This window comes from Thamnophis sirtalis, unplaced genomic scaffold, assembly GCF_051295495.1.
Source record: "Thamnophis sirtalis isolate CommonGarterSnake01/CBP01778 unplaced genomic scaffold, rThaSir2_p1.2 scaffold_3, whole genome shotgun sequence".
Taxonomy (NCBI): domain Eukaryota; kingdom Metazoa; phylum Chordata; class Lepidosauria; order Squamata; family Natricidae; genus Thamnophis; species Thamnophis sirtalis.
Window position 1 is genome coordinate 65734640 of NW_028261383.1, and position 21694 is coordinate 65756333.

Consider the following 21694-nt stretch of genomic DNA (forward strand, 5'->3'; position numbering starts at 1 on the left):
GACTTTAAAGGAGGGCCTTCTTGGTGCTTCCGTTTCATGAAACGACGGCAGCTCTCTATCCGTACAAGGACGACGGTGTCTCAGCAGTTGCCGGCGGATTACAAGGAAAAGTTGGCCAACTTCCGGAGTTACTGCAAAAGCAAGATCGCTGAAAAAAATATACAGGCCGACCACATCATCAACATGGACGAAGTCCCCCTCACCTTTGATATTCCGGTGAACCGAACTGTAGAGAGAACCGGAACATCAACGGTATCAATTCGCACCACAGGAAATTACTGTAGTTCTCGGTGTTTTGTCAAATGGGCAGAAATTACCCCCAATGGTAATTTTTAAAAGAAAAACGTTGCCTAAAGAAACATTGCCAGCTGGAATAATTGTTGAAGTGAATCCTAAAGGCTGGATGGCTGCAGAGATAATGAAGAATTGGCTATCAGAAATTTACGTTCGGAGACCGGATGGATTTTTTCGTGCGTCGCCGGCATTGTTGGTGTACGACTCCATGCGTGCCCACAAAACAGAAAATGTGAAAGCCCTGGTGAAAAAGACCAACTCGGAGCTTGCTGTAATACCGGGTGGTCTGACCAAAGAAGTGCAACCACTGGACATAAGTGTCAATCGTTCCTTCAAGGCGAAACTGCGAATCACGTGGGAAAACTGGATGATGGAAGGAGAGCACTCCTTCACGAAGACCGGGAGGCAACGCCGGGCCAGTTATGCCATTGTGTGCCAGTGGATAGTGGATGCCTGGCATAAAGTATCCGCCAGAACTGTCATCCGAGGGTTCGCGAAGGCCGACATCATTCCTGGACTGACCAGCGACGGCATCGAGAGTATCGAAACTGATGACTCTGACGATGAAGATACGGGCCATACGGATTCGGGTTTGCTGCATGCCGCCATCGCCCAATTGATGATCTCCGATACGGAGGACGAAGAGTTCGAAGGTTTCATGGAAGATGAATAGAGCCGACTATAAAAGTTTAAAAGTTTTAAAAGTTTAAAAGCTGTTTAAAAGTTTAATAAAAGTGACTGATTTTTCTCTGTATTTTTTTAGTGTTTTAATTCTTTTTAGGCTGCGTTTAAAGGCTACGCCAATCCGTGAAAAATGTTTGCAAATTGAGCACCTGCCAGTAAACCCCGCGATCACACGATTTCGTTAGTAATTTGTTTGTTTGCGAAAGTTGCGCGCGGATGAATGTTGCAAAAAAACCGTGCGCTTTATAATCCGGTGCGCCTTATATATGAAGAAAGGTTGAAAATTTACCGTTAACTGATACTGCGCCTTATAATTCGGTGCGCCTTATGGTCGTGAAAATACGGTACTTTGCTCTGTCAGCTTGTTTTACTTATTTTGGAATTTTCAATATTTTGTTGATAAATCATGTACATTTTGGTAGCTTTAAAATGGTTGCATTTGTTTTGGTATGTTTTACCTTGTAACTAGGGGCAATAATAAAAAATTCCTATGGCACATTTTTTGATACACAGGAAGGATGAATATTAAGAATTCAGTCCTGTAGGTACACATTTACCTATTTTTTCTTTAATTTAGAGAAATCTATTGAATTGTTTCAGAGTGTATTCCTCCCCTCAAAAAATGGTTGGAACTTTGGAGGTGTCCCTGAATTTGGACTTGGACTGCAAAATCCAGATTCCCTTTGTGACATTGAGTTTACCTTGCTTTGCTAAAAGAGTACTGCAGTATTAAGACCTCTGAAAATATAATCTAGAAACTTCAATTTGAGAAGACTGGAATAATCAGATGTTTGGCTGCCCGTACTTCCTTCAATTATATTTCAGCAAACTTCATCAACTGTAAATTTGGTTGCAAGCCAAATTCAAAGTGCCATTGTTTAATTTAAAAACCGTAAATGGTTTGAAACTGAATTAAGTGAAGTCAGTGCCCCTTGCTTCGAAACCTCCCTCCGTACAGACACCATCTAAGTAACAGTTGTTGGTAGTGAACTAAAAAAGATTATATTAACAATATTGCCACAATGGGTTGTCTTCTCCAAGTAGGTTATGCCTGACACCATTACAGTACCATGCACCCATCCCTTTAGGTGCTAGTTCTGGCATAATCTATTTTGCCTCACAGGGCTTCCAGAAATTCTACTCAGGATACAGTCTAGAACTCTTCAAGTGATATTGCAACTGCACTTCTTAACACATCTTGATTACATCTGCAGTATATTCTTGCCTGGAATTCAATTATTTACTCTGAGTAGATGCCAGTTGGATCCCTCTTGCTGCAGGTCACTTTAGTGCCATCGGATGAATAAACAGGGATAAAAGAGTGTAGTTTAATGAAAGTAGGCCCGCTCTATAATAATTTTTTTTTGCAAAATGCCTTTTAAGATTCTGCCTAAGTACATAAATTAATATGGTGTATGTATAATTCTTTTTGAAATATATACATGAGTGACCAATGAATATAAAATGACATATTTACGATAATTATGGAAACTCCCATTTGAACATTGACACTTTCATTTTGTTGCTGAATAAAAATTATTCATGCATTATGTTTACAGTGGTAAATTCCAATTTAGAACTTTATTTACAGTAAATTGTAGGGCTTTCTCAAGATTTGTATTCAAGTTTATTAATTTTCTTTTTTGACTAAGTTATAATTATGGCTAAGTTTTCAAAAAGAAATTGTTACTTATTATAAGTTTCTTCCAAAAATACCAAAGAACTATATAGATTCCTATCCAGTGTTATTGCCATGACACCTGTGAGCTAGGCTGGTCCAAAATCAGCAACCAGGTTTCATCCTGTTTCTGCACTGGTACTTTAAATCAAACGTTATCTAAGTAGTAATTATAGTTTCCTTTTTCCTAGCGTTCTATCAGTTTTCGTAATGACAGTCGAACTGACTTACTTGCATCACGTTCTTGGATGAAAAATGTACCCTCTGCTAGCACCAAGCGACGAGACAGTAAACTCTGGAGTGAGACTTTCGATGTTTGTGTCAATCAGATGCTCACATCCAAAGAAATTAAGCGCCAAGAGGTTTGCTTATTTATATTGTCTTTTAGTTTCTTTTTTTCTGAGGTAAAAGTGAATGTGTACCTGACTCTGTACAGTACATTTGCTCTCCACAAAAACATTCCCTCTTTTTGCACTCAGGGCAGTAACAAAACTGCCACACATCTATAGAAGAGACTACAGTATATACAGTCAGGGTTGAATTGTAGAAACTTGGTGCTTTTTGAGCATGGTTGTTTGCTTATAGATGTTTCATTACTCCATTAAGCAGTGACTGAAGATGTTACCTAGCTGGGTAATGAAATGTCTACAAGCAAACAACTAAGCTCACATATAGCAATAGCAATAGCAGTAGACTTATATACCGCTTCATAGGGCTTTCAGCCCTCTCTAAGCGGTTTACAGAGAGTCAGCATATTGCCCCCAACAATCTGGGTCCTCATTTTACCCACCTCAGAAGGATGGAAGGCTGAGTCAACCCTGAGCCGGTGAGATTTGAACCGCTGAACTGCTGATCTAGCAGTAGCCTGCAGTGCTGCATTTAACCACTGCGCCACCTCGGCTCTATCTTTTGAGTGTACTCCGATGCTGTTAAGAACTGTTAATATATTGCTACTCTAGTCTGTAAAAGTGACTCTCGCAGCACCTGATTTAGATTGGTGCCTGCTACAGAGCTCTGTCTATTTTGCTTACACTACAATGGAATGAATCATTTCCCCCCCTCTGTTTTGTATTCAAAAGCCAACTGGCCATTGATGTTGAAAGAGAATCCTCTGCAAGTAGCAATATAATGGCAAAACAAATCTGGATCAAGGAAGAAAGTCTGAATATAAAGACAGGGCCATTTTTAAAAATACATCACCTCATTCTATGGCTTTTTTATTTTCTTCCTATTGCTGCTACCCATATATTTTCCTCATGTAGTTATAATTTGAGGGTTGGGTAGAGTTTACAAATAGGAAGAAAAGATTCCTCTATATTTCTGATTTGCTTTTAAACGGAGCAGTAGTCAAATGAACAAGGAAAGTGATGTAGAACCTATTGTATGCTAAGCTGTAAAATGTACTTTAAAAACCACAATGGCTGGGTACCTATAACATATTAAGCTAAAAGCAAACCAACATTATAGCCTTCCTTGATATGTGAACTCAACCAGTGTGAATTGTTGCTACAAATATTTTTCCATTGATTAAGAATAGTGAAAGGCAGGAACAAATGGCAAAGTTATAATTGCACATTTTGCTTCCTGTCTTAGTTCTAGAATGGCTACTTAGACAATAATTATGAGGTAAGAAGGTCTCCTTCCTGAACATGTGTAGCTCTCTAGATGTTAGCACAACAACATTTACCAGCCTTTAAATTTGCTCTCGTAGCACATGGCTTCATTAGCCACCCAATTGTCACTGTTACTTCCCTTTCCATGTCTGCTTTATTTTCTTGCCTTAAAGTATTCACTGCCTATCAGGCATGTGGTACTAATTATTTTTTTCATTTGAGTCTCTTGGTGTTGTAAATTGATTAGCCCTTGAGCTGTTCATTCAGAATGATCTGCTGCATGTTCAATCAGATGCAAGGCATTTTATTTGATATTCCAAGCATTCATGCTTAAAAGTAGCAGCTTTTCTGGTTTTTTAAAGAAATAGACTAGGTCTCAACTGGAAATAAAATGAGTTAATTTGCTTTGCCACAAAACCCCCACAAGGCCATTGTGCACCCCAAGAATCTTAAGCATAACAATCTCTTGAAACAAGTCATGAGTAAAGTAGGAGCAAAAAACAGAATGGCATTTGAACAATTCCTCCTCCTCCTTTTAAATTATTTTGAAGCTATAAAAATATACTTTTTAAAGGACAAGAAGATACAATGTGCACCAATTTATTTTAAGGAAACAATATAATTTGCACCCATCAATTTGTCCTAAAACCGATAGTAGGACCAATGATGCACTTAATATTTAAGGAAGTGGAAACATACAAGATACAGCTAGTCCTTGTCTTACAACTATTTGTTTAGTGACTGTTCAAAGTTACAGCAGCATTGAAAAGTAACTTATGACTGTTTTTGACACTTATGCCCATTGCAGCTTCCCCATGGTCACATGGTCAAAATTCCAGCAATTAGTAACTGGCATATATTTATGACAGTTGCACTGTCCTAAGGTCATGTGATCACCATTTATATCTCTCCCAGCTGGCTTCCAACAAGCAAAGTGAATGGGGGAAGCTAGATTCATTTAATGACCGCATGCTTCATTTAACAACAGCAGCCATTCAGTTAACAACTGTGGGAAAATGGTCATAAATAGATCACTTAACCATTGCCTCACTTAGCAATGGAAATTTTGGGCTCAGTTATGGTTGTAAGTTGAGGACTACCTGTAAAAGACACAAAGAAGCAAGGTCGTCTCATTTGTCCTCTGCTCCTTTGAGCAGAATGAAAAGAGGGGGACAAAATCTCTACTTTTAAGCTTTACCTGTAGTTCTCTGAGGACATTCCCTTGAAGTGTGTCTCTATGTATAAATATATGAAACTCATTCTGAAATATTGATATTAAAATAGTATTCTCTAATAAAGAAGCATGCTAACCAAAAATCAGAAACTGTTATACTAGCATACATTGCTTTATAACTTTTTCTGATGTAGCAAAATGGACTATATAATTAGTCATACAACTAATAACACGGAAGCTGTAGATTGGAATATAACATACATAAAAAAACAGAGTAACTACATAATCTGTTGGTTTTATCATATTTTTTTCCTTGCAAAAGAAAACAAAAAATTGTGTCTTTAGCCTTATTTCAATTTTTCTATTTATTTTGGAATAGCACATTTCTTTCTTTATTTTATAAAAATCTCACCTTCTTTTCATTTTCAAAATTACAGGCAATATTTGAACTTGCACAAGGAGAAGAAGACTTGATTGAAGACTTAAAGTTAGCAAAGAAGGTATTTTCATGCTTACATATTCTATCTGAAACTTGTTAATACTGTTTCTGTAACCAGTGTAAATGAAGACAAAGTTTGAATATGGAAGCCAGAACTTAAATCTGATCACTAATATGAGAGTTTAAATATTTATTGTACGGCTTTTCTGTCTTTACACAGGCGTACCATGATCCAATGCTTAAGCTATCCATAATGTCTGAACAAGAATTAAACCAAATTTTTGGAACACTAGATTCTTTAATTCCTCTTCACGAAGGTATAATTCCTTGCATTCAGTATATTGGAGAAATGGTTGTATACAATATTAGAGTGTTATGCAAAATCTATAAGCTGTAATATGCAGCAATGTCCCATATTTAAATTTTTCTATAATATTTGTGTAGGTTTATGTTTATGGAGAGGCCTTTACCTTGGAATTGGTTGTAATCTGTTAAGGTTTCATTATGGAATTTATATACATATACATGCATGTATACATGTATACATAAAAACGTACATACATATATGTATAAATAATTTAATAAAAGAACTGGAAAAAATACAAAACATCGTGACCTGGCCATCGAAAGTACATGGTTATGGATGAAACATGTACCCATTGTCATCGGGGTACTTAGTATCATGACCAAGAATTTTACAAAACACATCAAGAAATTGCAGCTTCCTGCAATAACACCAGCGGAACTGCAAAAAACTGCGCTACTCGGAGCATCATATATTTTAAGAAGGTAATTTGGTTGATACCTGGGACGCTGGAAGCAACTGGTGTCAACCATTAGCACCAGTCAATGATATTTGTGACACATTTTTAAATATTCAGTTGACTGCATTTCATGTTTAATAAATAAAGTATATAATAATAATAATTCCGAAGTACATACCGAAAGTTTCCGGATATATTTTACATAGCTCATTATTTCAGCTTATTCAGATTTGTAAAATTATGGTATGTGTGTCTTTGTTTTTTTCTCACTATTGAGTTTCTTTTAGGACTTCCTGAAATTGCTGTTCTTTTTTTTTTTTAAGGGTGCTATGAAGGGAGGGACTCTGATTCCAAATTAAGCAGCCGTATTAGAAGAAAGGCTTAACATTGTTGCAAAAGGGTCATTTCTGAAGTGGGGGTCATGCTATTGGTTGTTTTGCTTTTCCTCTGATCATCATTTAATCTTTAGAAGGTGGGTTGGATGCTTAAATGTGGAAATGTTTTCTAATAAAAGATACAAATCATTCTGCTATGATCAAAACTGAAACTGTCAATGCAGCAGTTAAAACGGATGTATGAAGAAACCATTAGGCATGTTGCATGAGGTTTGTTACTGAAACATGAATAGCCCTTTGACTCACTTTCTTATAAAAATGATAGGGGCTTTAATGACATTTGGCAAAGTTTTTATTAGTAGAAACTAATACTAAATTGACAAGCTTCCCTTTTCTGTTGCTTAGACAAAATATAGGAAAACACAGTATATTTGAGTCACACAAAAGTTCAAAAGCCTAGTCCATTGTAGAGGAAAAACCAGTGTTACATTCTCTGCTAAGCCTGGCTTTTCATATTATGAACATTATCAGTGAATGATTCATTAACCAAGTCTTCCATTCATTCCCATAATACTCAGTATTCTATTTTCATCAGATCTTCTTAGGAGACTGAAGGAAACGAGGAAGTCTGATGGATCTACAGAATCAGTTGGTCACATTCTTGTGAGCTGGGTAGGTAAAATACTTATATAGATTTTCTTGTTCCTATTTTTTAACTGCCGATCTTATTTAGCATTATAAACATATTTAAAGAAACACGAATAGCAGGATTTGTGAATATTTGAGTTAAAATTAATATAGTTGGAAAAGATAAATTTTAAAGAAAAGGATCTTTGATTTTAATACTTAAAGCAGCTTTCTAACACTGCAGAAGATTAAGGGTAAAGAACAACTTCAAAAACTGCTTTCATAGTTTCATATATTAACAAATGTTTATTTTATAAGCTTTGCATATGCCAATGAGCAATGCTTGTGATACATAATCCTTAGATTAATTATAATGTGCTAAGGTTACACATATCAATTGCTTCAGAAGATTGCATTGTTATATTAGTTCAAATATATTGGACTTATTCAGAAAATGTGCTTTTTAAACTCATTGTTGGATTCAAGGCTGCAATAACTATTTTTAAAGCCATTGAACTGTAGGTAGGAAAATACAGAAAATAGAACTTACAATACTGCATAATTAGAACCTTAGAATAGCAGATTTAAAGATCTGAAAACAACCCCGTTTGAAAGCAACAAATATGTTTGAATATGAACATGTAAAAAGTTGAGTTGAGTTGAGTTTATTATATTTCTATGCCGCCCTATTCCCCGGAGGGGCTCAGGGCGGCTCACAACCAAGTCGGGGGGGGGGGATACAAATAAGAAAAAAGAACACGAACAAAACAATACCACAATTTAAAACACTCAACAACCATACCATTCGAGGGGGGGGGGAACTCATTAGCCCCAGGCCTGTCGGAATAGCCAGGTTTTAAGGGCTTTGCGGAAGGCCTGGAGGGTGGTGAGGGTCCGAATCTCCACGGGGAGCTCGTTCCAAAGGGCCGGAGCAGCCACAGAGAAGGCCCTCCTCTGGGTGGTCGTCAGTTGGCATTGGCCAGTAGATGGAATTCGGAAGAGGCCTAATCTGTGGGATCTAATCGGTCTATTGGAGGTAATTGGCAGTAGGCGGTCTCTCAAATACCCCAAAACTCCTGCCACCTATTATCATTTCTTTTCTTTCTTAGCTGCCGTTCTTGAATTCTTACGATAGTTACTGCAGCAATCAAGTGACTGCTAAAGCTTTGTTGGACCATAAAAAACAGGACCACAGAGTGCAGGACTTCCTACAGCGTTGCCTGGAATCGCCTTTCAGTCGTAAATTAGATTTATGGAATTTCCTTGATATCCCACGCAGCCGTCTGGTGAAATATCCACTGCTACTCAGAGAGATTTTGAGGCACACACCAAATGATCATCCAGATCATCAGCACCTTGAAGAAGCTGTATGTATTTAGCAACAATGTAACAAATAGAGATATTTTTTTTAAAAAATGTTGAATTATCCATCTCAAGGCAGTTGCTTGGATTAGAATTACCATAGTGTATGTATGTGAGTCTGTAGGTGCTTGATATGCAAAATTATTTATAGTTAATGTAAGAATATTAATAGTGTAGAAGTAGAAAAGCAGTACTGTTTTTAGAGGCTGTGGAAAAGTTAAGGTGCCTTCTTCTGCTCTGTTGGCTAAGTGTTCTTCTAGACTAGATAGCTCCAGTAGATGTATCTACCTTCAAGCCCCCTTTTTAATGAAGTGAATCAAATAGTCTCTTTCCTTTGACAAAATAGATCATGTGACCTCCACAACCCAAATTGGTTGGTCATACTAATGGTTTCCATGTATTGTGTTGAGCTGTTGAAGCAGAAATAACAATCTGATAACACATGAACCATGTCGCACTGTGACTGTGCGTATGTGTATGTATTTATGGCTAAATATCACACATTCAAATATTCCTCTCCATAGTGTTGCTTCTTAGATATAATTCTAAGAAACAGAAGCGTGCCAAAGTTACTTATGCCAAACTTTTCTTTAATCCTCTGGGAATAAATAGCTGCTTCTGCTTAAGTATTCAAAGGCTGATCAGGGTTTCAAGAATATTGTAGATTAGCCTGGTTGCAATAGCAAAGGCACCAAGTGTTTAGGGCTCCCACAAATTTTAGAATTCCTTCCCCTTAATGAAGACATGAAAGTTCAGTACAACTGCTTTTACTAGAAGTATGCAGGACTATTTTTAATCACTTAGGTTTATTTAGAAAAGCATCCCTATTTACTATGGCAAAGCAAATTACAATACAGGCATGGGGTCAAGCACACATAATACTAGCAGTTTTAGTTAAAAAAATCAAACAACGAAGTTCTGTTGTTTATGTGCAAAATGATTCTGATTATATTTCATTTAGTCTACTTGAATGAAGAAATGTGCTAAACTGTCATTCATTTAGCAACTATTACATTTAGAGATCACTTGTAAATGCAATGGTAAAAAAGGGCATTTATTAACCATTTTTAACCAGTACACATATTTATGACCAAATTCATATGCCAGAAAACAATACACACCAGAATGAGATTAATGCTGTACAAGAGAACTTTATCTAAATGAGACAGTAGCATCCGGTAATCTTCACTGCATCTGTCTCTGTCTCTCTCTCTTTGTGTGAAGCGTATGCTTAGCAATTATTTCACTTAACAATCACTGGAACAGAACTTGGTCACTGAACAAGGACTGGGTGTATTCATATTGATTAGAGATTGAGAGATTGAGATTTGTTTTATTTATATGCCGCCCTATTCCCTGTGGGACTCAGGGCGGCGAACAACTCAAGGGGGGAAAGGGAACACAAAAATACAAGACAAGCAGTTAAAATAGCCAACAGCCACACAAGTCGAGAGGGGAAGGGAGCTCATCAACCCCAGGCCTGCCAACACAGCCAGGTTTTAACAGCTTTTCGGAAGGCCTGGAGAGAGGTGAGGGTCCGAATCTCTGCGGGGAGTTCGTTCCACAGGGCCGGAGCTGCCACAGAGAAGGCCTTCCCCCGAGTCGTAGCCAGATGACATTGGCTGGTAGACGGAACCCGGAGGAGGCCAATCCTGTGCGATCTAATGGGTCTTTGAGAGGTAATTGGCAGCAGGCCGATTATCGTATGGTATATTCCTGCTCTCAAAACATAACCAAAAAGTGAAGGGTCCTTGGTGCTTTCTTAGCTTGGTTGTTGCAGGCATTTCATTCCCTTGTCCAGCACTGATAATGTCACCTAATTTGGGTAATTAAACATCTGCAAGAAAACAATCAAGCTGAGACCAACAAGGACCCCACATTTCAACCCTGAGCTATAAGTATTTTCTTTTAATGATAACCAAGAAGTTCCTGCAGATGTCATTCCTGCACATTCAGTTGAACCACTGTCAATAATATCTAGAACAGTGTTTCTCAACCTTGTCAACTTGAAGATGTCTGGACTTCAACTCCCAGAATTCCCCAGCCAGCGAATGCCCAGAAGAAGTCCAGACATCTTCAAGTTGACAAGGTTGAGAAACACTGATCTAGAATGAAGAATTCTAGGAATTAAAGTCTACACACCGTACACTCTGCCAGAAAAACATTGAAAACTTAATTTTCAATAGATCTCCTTTTAGCAGCTTTTTGTCAACCTGTCTTGGAAATTGACCTGCTTGTAAATAATCTCTTTATTTTTTTTCCAGATGAATATTGTTCAAGGCATAGTAGCAGAAATCAATAAAAAGACAGGAGAATCTGAATGTCAGTATTACAAAGAGAGGCTGATATATCTTGATGATACCCAAAGGGACTCCCTGATAGATGAATCACGTGTTGTTTGCTGTCACGGTGAACTAAAAAACAACAGGGGAGCGGTAAGGGATTTATTTTTCAAAATAAAAATAAAATACTGATATGTTTTATTCCCTTTCCTTTGAATTTTGTTTTCTACATCATCAGATTGTTGCTCAAATTAACCAATCTATTGGCTGCAGTTAGTATGCCTTAGCAGACTTTAGAACAACAAACATGCTAATGTGTATTAGAAAATACTATCCTTCTTTTAATAGAATTGTGATATTTGTCTATCCATCGATCTTTTCATTCATTCATCCATCCATCCATCCATATATCCATCTATCATATTCCTTAGGGCTTTCCCACCACAGTACGTTCTTAAATAAGCATTCAGATCCATAAAAGGAGGACAGATCATGTAATAGCCCTACAAGGGAACAGCACCATAAAAGATCTTGCCTTCCACAACATGGAAAGTTCCATTAGGGATCGTGCTGCCAAGCTACAGGACCATGAGGCTATATATAAACACATCTCAGAAGGGAACAAATCTAGAAGTTCAAAACATTAATTGTTCATAGATAGAGCAATTGCCTAAAATTCAAGGTCAAAACAGATCAATCTGAGCACAGCCTGGATTCACTACAGGAAAGCCTATGGTTTAGTGTCACACACTTTGATCTGTGGTACTATACAAAGTCAACAGGACACTAAGGACCTTCCTAAAGTACTCAATGGGACTCTGGAAATAACACTGGAAATCAACTCAAGATAACTTGCATAAGTGTCCATCAAGCGCACATATTCCAAGATGATGGCAGCTGCGCTGGCGTTTCTCCCCAGCCAGAGACGTCTCTTAGTAAGGCTGCTAGCAGCCCAGAATACTACCTGCCCCGTCCCCAGGCTCGGAAACATGGACAGTCTTTCTACAGCAAACACCACCTTTGCCCTGGACCTCTTCAAGAAGCTTTGTGCAAAGATCCTTCCAAGAACTTGTTTTTTTCTCCTTTGAGTATATCTTCGGCACTGCTTATGGTCTTGTTGGGGGCCAAAGGCAATACAGAAGTTCAGATGTCAAAGGTGCTCTCTGTATCCAAAGATGGAGAGGTTCACCAAAAATTTGAGAAACTGATTTCTGAAATCAACAAACCAGGGGCCAATTATATCCTCAGCCTAGCCAATCGGCTCTTTGGAGAAACATCATACGATTTTCTTGCATCATTTATAGAATCCACTGAGAAATTCTACCATGCAAGTCTGGAAAAACTTAACTTCAAACAAGCTTCAGAAGATTCAAGAAAACATATAAATGACTGGGTAGCAGAGAAAACCTCAGGAAAAATTCAGGATCTGCTTGTCCCTGGAATAATTGATTCGCTTACAAAACTGGTTTTGGTGAATGCTATCTATTTCAAGGGGAACTGGGCAGCTAAGTTCAACAAAGATAACACACAGGAAAACCCATTCCGGATTAACAAGAATGAAAGGAAAACAGTGCAGATGACGTTCAAGAAAGCAGAATACAACTATGTCGATATATTGGTCTCTCGGATTTCCATTCTTGAGATTCCATATGTTGGTGATGAGTTGAGCATGATCATTCTGCTCCCCGATGAGATTGAAGATAACTCTACTGGATTGGAAAAGCTGGAGAGAGAAATTACGCATGAGAAACTCATGGACTGGATCAATCCAGAGAATATGTTCCCAGAAAAAATTGAACTCTCCTTTCCCAAATTTAAACTGGAAGAAAAATACGACCTGAAGCCTGTTCTGAAAAGCATGGGAATGACGGATGCATTTGATGAGGGCAAGGCAGACTTCTCTGGAATGTCAACTAACAATGATTTAGTCATCTCTGAAATTGTTCACAAATCATTCATAGAAGTCAATGAAGAAGGCACGGAGGCAGCTGCTGCCACTGCTCTCGGCATGAAGGGAGGTGTAATGTTTGTGCCACAATTCAAAGCTGACCATCCCTTCCTCTTTTTTATTATCCAGTGAGCTACAAAGAGCATCCTGTTCTTTGGTAGGTGTTGTTCTCCGTAATAGGTGCATTCTGCCCATGTTGATTAAATGCCTTAACTCCTCAAATTTCTTTATAAGCCACTTTCCCAAGAACTTTCATCAACACACATTTGTTTTTCTCTGTATTCGGGGTATACTTCCTTCTAGTCATATGGAGAGCCGAGGTGGCACAGTGGGTAGAGTACAGTATTGCAGGCCACTTCAGCTGACTGTTATCTGCAGTTCAGCGGTTCAAATCTCACCGGCTCAAGGTTGACTCAGCCTTCCATCCTTCTGAGGTGGGTGAAATGAGGACCCAGACTGTTGGGGGCAATATGCTGACTCTGTAAACCGCTTAGAGAGGGCTGAAAGCCCTATGAAGCAGTATATAAGTCTAACTGCTATTGCTATTGCTATGATGTTTTGATCCTGCGGCTGTTCCGCATAGTTTTGAACCTCCTCCTCCACCAGATAATCACAAGGAGTGATATGGATACAAGTTCAAGATAGAGACTACCATCAGCCACTATCTCTACATAGATGACATAAAACTACATGCAAGAGTGAACAAGATATCCATCTGACACATCTACAGTGAGGATATTGGGATGGCATTAGGACTGGAGAAGTGTGGCATCCCAAGTACCACCATCAAAGGATAAGTCAGATTCTGAAGACCCAACTTAATTGGAAGAACAAGATCCATCCCATCAACATACATGCCATGTGTGTCATCAGATATCTTGCTGGTAGAATGAGCTGGTCAAAACAGAACATGAAGATCCAGAACCTTCTCACAATATATGGAATTTTCAACCCAAAGTCCAACAGAGATTATATACCAGGCAGAAAGAGGGTGAGGTCTAAGTCTGAAACTCATAGCATCCAGGAATACATCAGTAAGATGGCAGACAAAAATGAGCTTCAGAGGAAATGTCTAAAGCAGCAGCAGACATGAGAAGAAAATCAAGGAGAATGCTCAAGTGCCATGGGAAGACAAGACTCTGCATGGGATGTACCATCAACAGATAGCTAAAGTAGCAGACATTGGGAAATCCTACCAATGGCTGGGAAGGGCTGACTAAAAGGCAGTACTGAGACACAGATCAGATCAACACAAGAACAGACACTAAGAACTACATCCATGGAAACAAAGTTCTATTGGACTTGAGAGGACCCCAAATGCAAATTATGCAGAGGTGCAAGACATAGTGGCATGGTGTAAGATGCAGACAGGAACAGCATACATTTAACAGCACAACCAAGTGGTTGGCACTGTGTACAATAAAATTTGCACAGTGTATGAGCTAGACCCTCCCAAATCCAAATGGGAGGTCCCCCAGATGGTTATGGATAATAATAGCACCAAGGCACTGAGGGGCTTCTGGATCCAGACATACAGATACTGGCCAATCAACTAGACATCATGGTAGTAGACAATGATTAATGGTGGCAATAGCAGTGTCAAGTGATAGCAACATCAGGAAGGAGTACAAAAAGCTTGGAAAATAACAGGGCCTGGAAAAACTAAAGAGGATTTAGAAAATAAAGAGCAGAGGTGTGTGTGTGTGTGTGAGAGGGAGAGGGGGGGGTATTTTGAATGCTTCTGTTTTCTCTAGGGTAATTGATTGTTTTTTAAATAAGAAATGTATAAAATTCTAGAAAAGAGACTCAAGCTTTTTTTTTCCTCCTCAGAAATTTCATGTCTTTCTTTTCCAAGAAGTGCTAGTAATTACTCGGGCAATTCTTCATAATGAACAACTCTGCTACCAAATGTATCGTCAGCCCATCCCTGTGAAGGATCTTATGCTGGAAGACTTGCAAGATGGAGAGGTGCGATTAGGTGGATCCATACGTGGTGCATTCAGCAACAATGAGAGAAGTATGAATCACAGTTACATTATTTTGATGTTTGTCAAATAATGACATTTCAGAATTGTATTTATTTAAAATTCTATTCATTTGCTGTTTTGCTAAGAAGCTGTTTTGACATATCCTTCATGTAGCGGGCACCTAGAGAATCCCAGTTCTTAAATTAATAATAATGTGCCATTGTTTTAAATCCTTAGCATTTTGTGGAAAATTACAAACCAAAGCTCAAACGTTCTGAAAATTCACACAGCATTTAAATCATCCTACATAAAGCATTCTATATACTGATTTGCTTCCTTTCTTCCAGTTAAAAACTTCTTTCGAATCAGCTTCAAGAATGGATCACAAAGCCAATCCCACTCATTACAAGCAAATGATACTTTCAATAAACAGCTCTGGCTCAACTCTATCCGTCAAGCCAAAGAACTGGTTTTACGTGCCTCGGGTGAAAATGGAGTCCGTGATTTGGAAGGACCTGTAATAGCATCAAGTAGGAACAGCATATTCCAGCAAGAATCCAAGTCTGAACAAATGGACCAATCAGACAGTGGATCTAACTGTAGCATGGACACTAGTGAAATCAGCCTTGAGTGTGACCACATGGGAGAGACAGATTCATGGGAGAATGACAGAGAATTAGAAAGCAATGTCTGACAAAAGCTTCAAGAGGCTTTCAGTGTCTCATATGTACGTATTTGCATTCCATATGTGGAGCAAGAAGCACTTTTTAATATTTTTGTGACAATGTCAATTCAATTCCTATTATATTTGTACCTATTGACCATAATACTGTTAACTACTGGTATGTGTGGCAACTGTAGTCTTGTGATAGTCTGTAAATGCCTCAGTCGCTGAGACAGGTACTTGGCCAAATGTTTCACACGTCCTGTTGGTAGACATGATTTCTAAACTACCAGTTTTAGACATATACCAGGTGTCCCTGTTTATAAAATGCCCACATTTGATGTTTCAAATGGCAACTTAACACAAGTTGTCTGCATGGCATTTTTAAAGTGTCAAGGTCAGGAAGTTACATAAAGCAAGGTTTCAAAAAGCCTGAAGTTAAAACTGAGTTACTTATCACCTGGTGATTTGACATAAGTACATTTCTTGACATTAAGTACATCACTTGCAGGGGTGCAGAAGCTATCACAAGTAGCATATTGGACAGTGGATGGTGTTCAAAAAATAATGAGGACTCAATTGATGTCCAACCATTTATAAAGCAGTGCTATATTTTAGGATAAACTAAAATACTAAGTCGGCAGGAATCTTAAATACAGATTGATTTACATTTTTAGGGCGAAACGTTAAGATACACATGTCAACAATTAACATAGCTAATGCAATAAAATAGGGTTTCAGATGCAAGATAATCATTTGAAAATTAACACTTCATTAATAGTGAAAAATCTAAAACTCTATGATTGTGCTGAGCATGGAAACACCAAAAATGACAACAGAAATATAAATGAACTCACATTTATACAGAATTGTTTTGCTTTGTGTAGCCCTTTCTGAGGTAACATATCAGTTTGTATATAAAATGGTGCTCTCGCTTTACATTTTTGATTTGTCTTACATTTTATAAATAAAAATTATAATCAAGACCTATTCTTGGGAAATCAGTTGGGTGAGCAGCAAATAAACCTTCTCTTTCTCAGTTTCCATGATTGCTCATATTCCTAGCTTCCATTGCAGGTACAGATAGAAATACCTGATGGGGAAAGAGTGGCAAATGATAAAAGAAGCCACAAGGTCCATCCCTTTTGCATATGTCTTGTGACCTCACAAGGACATAAAATAGGGACAAATTAGAGGATGACTTTGCTTTTTTCCCATTTTGACAAAAGCATATCCTGTTGTCACAACTAAGATACTTTGTCATGAATTCTGTGTAAGAAACTTGTTTAATATGCTTCTCATATTAAAATTCAGAATACATGTAATGTGATTCAAACAAAACATTAGCAACCTTGAAAAAAATTGGAATAGGGATCCCCATTAGAAAAAATTAGAAAGACCAGGTTTTTAAATTAATTCACTTTTATGTTTATAATGTGTTTTATCAGGAGTTTAAATTGATTAGCTAATTGTGATTAAAATAAGTCACGATTGTCATGATTAAAACTGTGATTCAGATATTTTCTTATAACAGATCTCCCAATAAAGCATTGGCTTCCTTAGTACCAGTCTGTACCATTCTATAATTCTCTGTTGTGAGAACCTTCTGTAGCACCTACTGTTATTCTAGAAACGCAACTGCAAAGTGTTCCGATTAACATCTCAGAAAAATGTCCAGCTTTGATTAGCTTTCCCAGTTAAAGTTGTGAAAATGCCAATAAACTGGGAAATTGAGTAAGAAAATTACAATTAGGTTTGAACAACATTAAATTCAGTATTTTACTGATTTTTTAAATAAATGGTTCTATAATATGCAACAGTGCACTGAAATATAATAACTATTACTTTCCATACAGTATAGACTCCAACCTCAGTACAACAGTAACGTTGGCAAAATGTATACATCAAGCATTTTATGTTTACAAAAAAATTAGTGGAGTAAATAAGGTGTCAGGTTTTTTTTTAATGTTTCACAATCTGTTACACAAGTAATTATCTTTAAATAATCAGTATATAGTAGGTTACTTTACTTCTTTTTTTAAAAAAAGTATTAATTACCAATATCACTATTTAGGACATTTCTGTATGTATAGGATTAAAATATTATGATCATGTTTCAATCTTGTAATTTATTTAACTTGCTTTATTCTGAAAAATGTTCAGGGAAACAGATCCAGTGACTTATGGTTTAATGCAATGTTCCAGACTGGGCTTGGAGTAATAATTACAAAGGAGACGCAATAGAAAATACATTAAATTGCAATCTTAAAATTTTTACAACCTTACAACACATGGGAATAAGTCCAAATGACATAGCGGGACTATTTCTCAGTAAATATACCAAGGATTATGTACTTAAGTTGTGAACTACTGAACTGACAAATATTGCCAAAATGTTAGAGAAATTATATGGTTTTCATTTATTAAAAATACTGTATTAGTAATTAAATATTTTTGCATAATAGACTTATACAAAACATTTCAAATAAATTACACTGAATTATGTTCCATAGCTCCATGCTTGGTTGGGAAAGGCAGAATATAATTTACTTCAAAGTATTATTAATTTTATATTTTAGCTAAACTTATTGTATATTACTGATGCTCAAAATGGGTTTATGAAGGATTTGAAATGTGAGAGCTATAGAATCAACTTCATCAAATTCTTTTTCATCAGTTTTAAGATGCTTGCTATGTCTGAACAGGAACAAACACCGGCAATTGTTGCAGTCCAGAGTAAAAATGCATATCTCCTTAGAAATCTTACAATAGGAGTTCATTTGATTTTTTTTAAAAGGGAAGCAAATATCCACTATGTACTAGCAAATACAATAAGGCTGTGTAAATCATTCAAGACATATTCCTGTGTTATAGCTGCTTTAGTAATTTAAAGAGGGAACCTTCTTATTCTATAGATTCCTTCAATCTCTTCTATGATTAATAGGTTAAAATTTTATGCATATTTAAGACATTAGGCAGTACATTATGGGGATCTTTCTGCTGAAATTTCAGAATGGTTCTCCTAAACCAACCAATGCCAAGTGTTTTATTTTACGTGAAAATCATATCTTTGGAGCAACTGTAGACCTCGGTTTCTTCTCCAGCCAAATAGATTTTTGAGATTTGGAAAACATGTTTTCCTTTACAACTTTAATTTTAAAATTCTGAAGGCATCAAAACATGAAGGCAGTCATGGAGTATAGACGTATGAGGTATGAGGAAAATAAATGCCAAAGTGGTAGTAGGAGCCCTTGGGGTTGTGACTCCAAAACTGGAAGAGTGGCTCCAACAGAGCCCAGGAACATCAGAACTCTGGCGCTACCAGTTCACTCATGCTTGCGCATGACACTTCTGTGCATGCGCAGAAGCGTGCAGGAGGGTGGAGTCTCCCGCTACCACCACTACCCTGGATAATAATCCTAATTGGGCTTTTGAGCGCATGCGCTAAAATAAGCCCTGCCCAAAAATATTGCAACACAGCAGTTTTATATATATATATAGAAAAATCAGGAGTAATGTGAGGTTCATGTAAAAATACCTGTTCCATGCTGCAATTATTTCTTTTTTTAATAAATATCTCATGCCTTTTATATTGCATGAAAATATTATGACACTGTTTAAAACATTAGGCATCATAAATACAATGGAAAGACCCAATATGACAAGCCAAAGAAAAAATAGAAAAGCTGAATCTGAAACAAGCTGTTGCATATAAAAAAAATTGAAAGCCGCTCAAGTAAAAATAGGAATAAACTCAACTGACTATGGAAAAACACATACCTATAAAAAAAACCAAAAAGCTGAAATAAAATACCTGTTGAAGGGAAAAACTATACATGAGAAAGAGAAGCATCTACTTGATATTTTAAAAATTATTGGGAAGACTATTATTGTATTTTGCTATCAGAATGCATTTCAGATCTTACGTTCAAATATTTCCACCATCAAAAGAAGCAAAATAAAAATCATAGAGTAGAAAAAAAGACTGCATCTCTCATCTTGTTCCAATAAATGACTTAATTTATTATGAAAAAGTAACCACATCAAGAAGAATATAGTGAAATTGTTTAAACTGCTGGTTCTATTTTAATGAAAGTAAAATTGTTTAGAACAACATCTTAATTTTTATTAATTTTTCATATCCAGTAATGATTGCAGTCTAAAGGTCAGATTCCTATAATTAACTTTTGTCTACTCAAATTCTTTAGAATTCAATCCAGAATAGGAAATTTCTTTTCTAGGAAAGCAAAAAAGGATCTGGGTTGTTCAAACCAGGATCATCTTTTTATAGAAGCACCCTAATTAACCAAAATGAAGCTTGTCACATGCTTAAACCAGGCTGTCTGTAATCAAATCTCATTAGAACATAATATATAAATTGTACAAACTCTGATTATCCTGCATGATTGCTTCCCTGTAGATTTTTAATGACTATTACCTGCTTAAAATCCTGAAAGATCTCATGAAACCAGATAGTTTTTCTGCCCCCCCCCCTACTTCCGGGGAAAAGCAGATTTCTAACCATTTACTGTAATAAGGTAAGTACACCAGATGATTAATTTTGAGTCCCATGAAAGGCACACTTAATTACATGTGTGATTGTTTGTGGGACTCTTCTGTTTTATGGGTCTAATTAGGCTAGGCTAGGGAAATATGCCCATTTGCTGATGCTGCACCTTGGGCAGCCAAATATCTTGGGATAGCCCTTATTAAATCATAACAAGAAATGTCCCCAAAATATAATAATTACACATTTAATGGTATCATTGTTATAAATAAGGTGCAAAAACTAATTTACTACCTATAGATAGTAGCAAAGAGATACAGAATCTCTTCCTTGCCATCTAGTGGTTGACAGGCAGACCAGATATGGCTCTAACTGTTCTAAGTGAATATGTGAACATGTTAGTTTATCGGGATGCATAGTGTAAAAATATCTTCTATCTACAGGCTGCTGTTAATTTTGATACATATTACCAACCTTAAGCCACAGCACTTTGCTGACTTGTGAACTTTTGGAAGCTAAGCAGGTCCAATACTGGGTTCTGTTGCATGATGGGAGCTTGCCCAAATTAAACTCACCAATGTGGAGATTGTAAAATAAACTGTATTCTGTAGAAGTACACAAAGGGATCTCTCTCAAACTATGAGTTCCTACCCAGTATTTTTTATACGGTATTTAGATTTAGAAGTTTAGATTTAGAATAACAAGAGTTAGAAAGGACCTGGAGGTCTTCTAGTCCAACCCCCTGCTTAGGTAGGAAACTACACCACTTACAAGTTATAGCATATCTGACATTACAATATCACAAAATGTTTCCTGTGTTCTGACACCAATGTCTTTGCAATAGTCAGCATTTCTACATAAGCGGTTGTGCGCGTGCACCCACACACATATTTATCAGCATAATATATTACTAAATTTAACCACAAGATTTCTACATATGCTATAACATGGCTCGTCCAGGACTCTTCTAATTTCAGCAATGCATTTTTAAGTGTTTTTCTTTTTATGCCTTATGCCTTGTCCTATAATATGGCTGGGGTCATATTCTTGCAAGCTAAACACTATGATTTCAACTTTTATTGGGAAATTGGGCCTTCTCTATCACAGAATCAGACCTGGTTAATATTTTGATGGGAGATTATAGGCTAGACTGTGATTTCTCTGGATTTTATCTAAGGAAGAATCACTTAGACAATGATCAAAAGAATAGCACTGGTGTTGGTGTGTATGTGTGTATACGTGTGTACTGTATAGCAATAGCACTTAGACATATATAGCACTTCACAGTACTTAACGGCCCTCTCTAAGGGGTTTACAGAGTCAATATATTGCCCCCAATAATTAGGGTTTTCATTT

The 21694-nt window shown here is 37.0% G+C and overlaps 1 protein-coding gene and 1 pseudogene across 4 annotated transcripts in view; both read left to right on the forward strand.

Moving 5' to 3' along the window:
* ARHGEF3 (Rho guanine nucleotide exchange factor 3) overlaps positions 1-17951 on the forward strand; it is a 133875-nt gene extending 115924 nt beyond the window's left edge. For all 4 annotated transcript variants that reach the window (XM_087709035.1, XM_087709036.1, XM_087709037.1 and 1 more), the window contains 8 exons: positions 2848-3018; positions 5881-5943; positions 6103-6199; positions 7577-7653; positions 8718-8975; positions 11235-11405; positions 15031-15217; positions 15515-17951. In XM_087709035.1, coding sequence (XP_087565161.1) covers positions 2848-3018; positions 5881-5943; positions 6103-6199; positions 7577-7653; positions 8718-8975; positions 11235-11405; positions 15031-15217; positions 15515-15861 — 1371 coding nt within the window. In that variant the 3' untranslated portion in view covers positions 15862-17951. The remainder of the gene's footprint in view (positions 1-2847; positions 3019-5880; positions 5944-6102; positions 6200-7576; positions 7654-8717; positions 8976-11234; positions 11406-15030; positions 15218-15514) is intronic.
* On the forward strand, positions 12227-14836 carry LOC148047989 (leukocyte elastase inhibitor pseudogene; annotated as a pseudogene).
* Positions 17952-21694: the final 3743 nt, after the last annotated feature.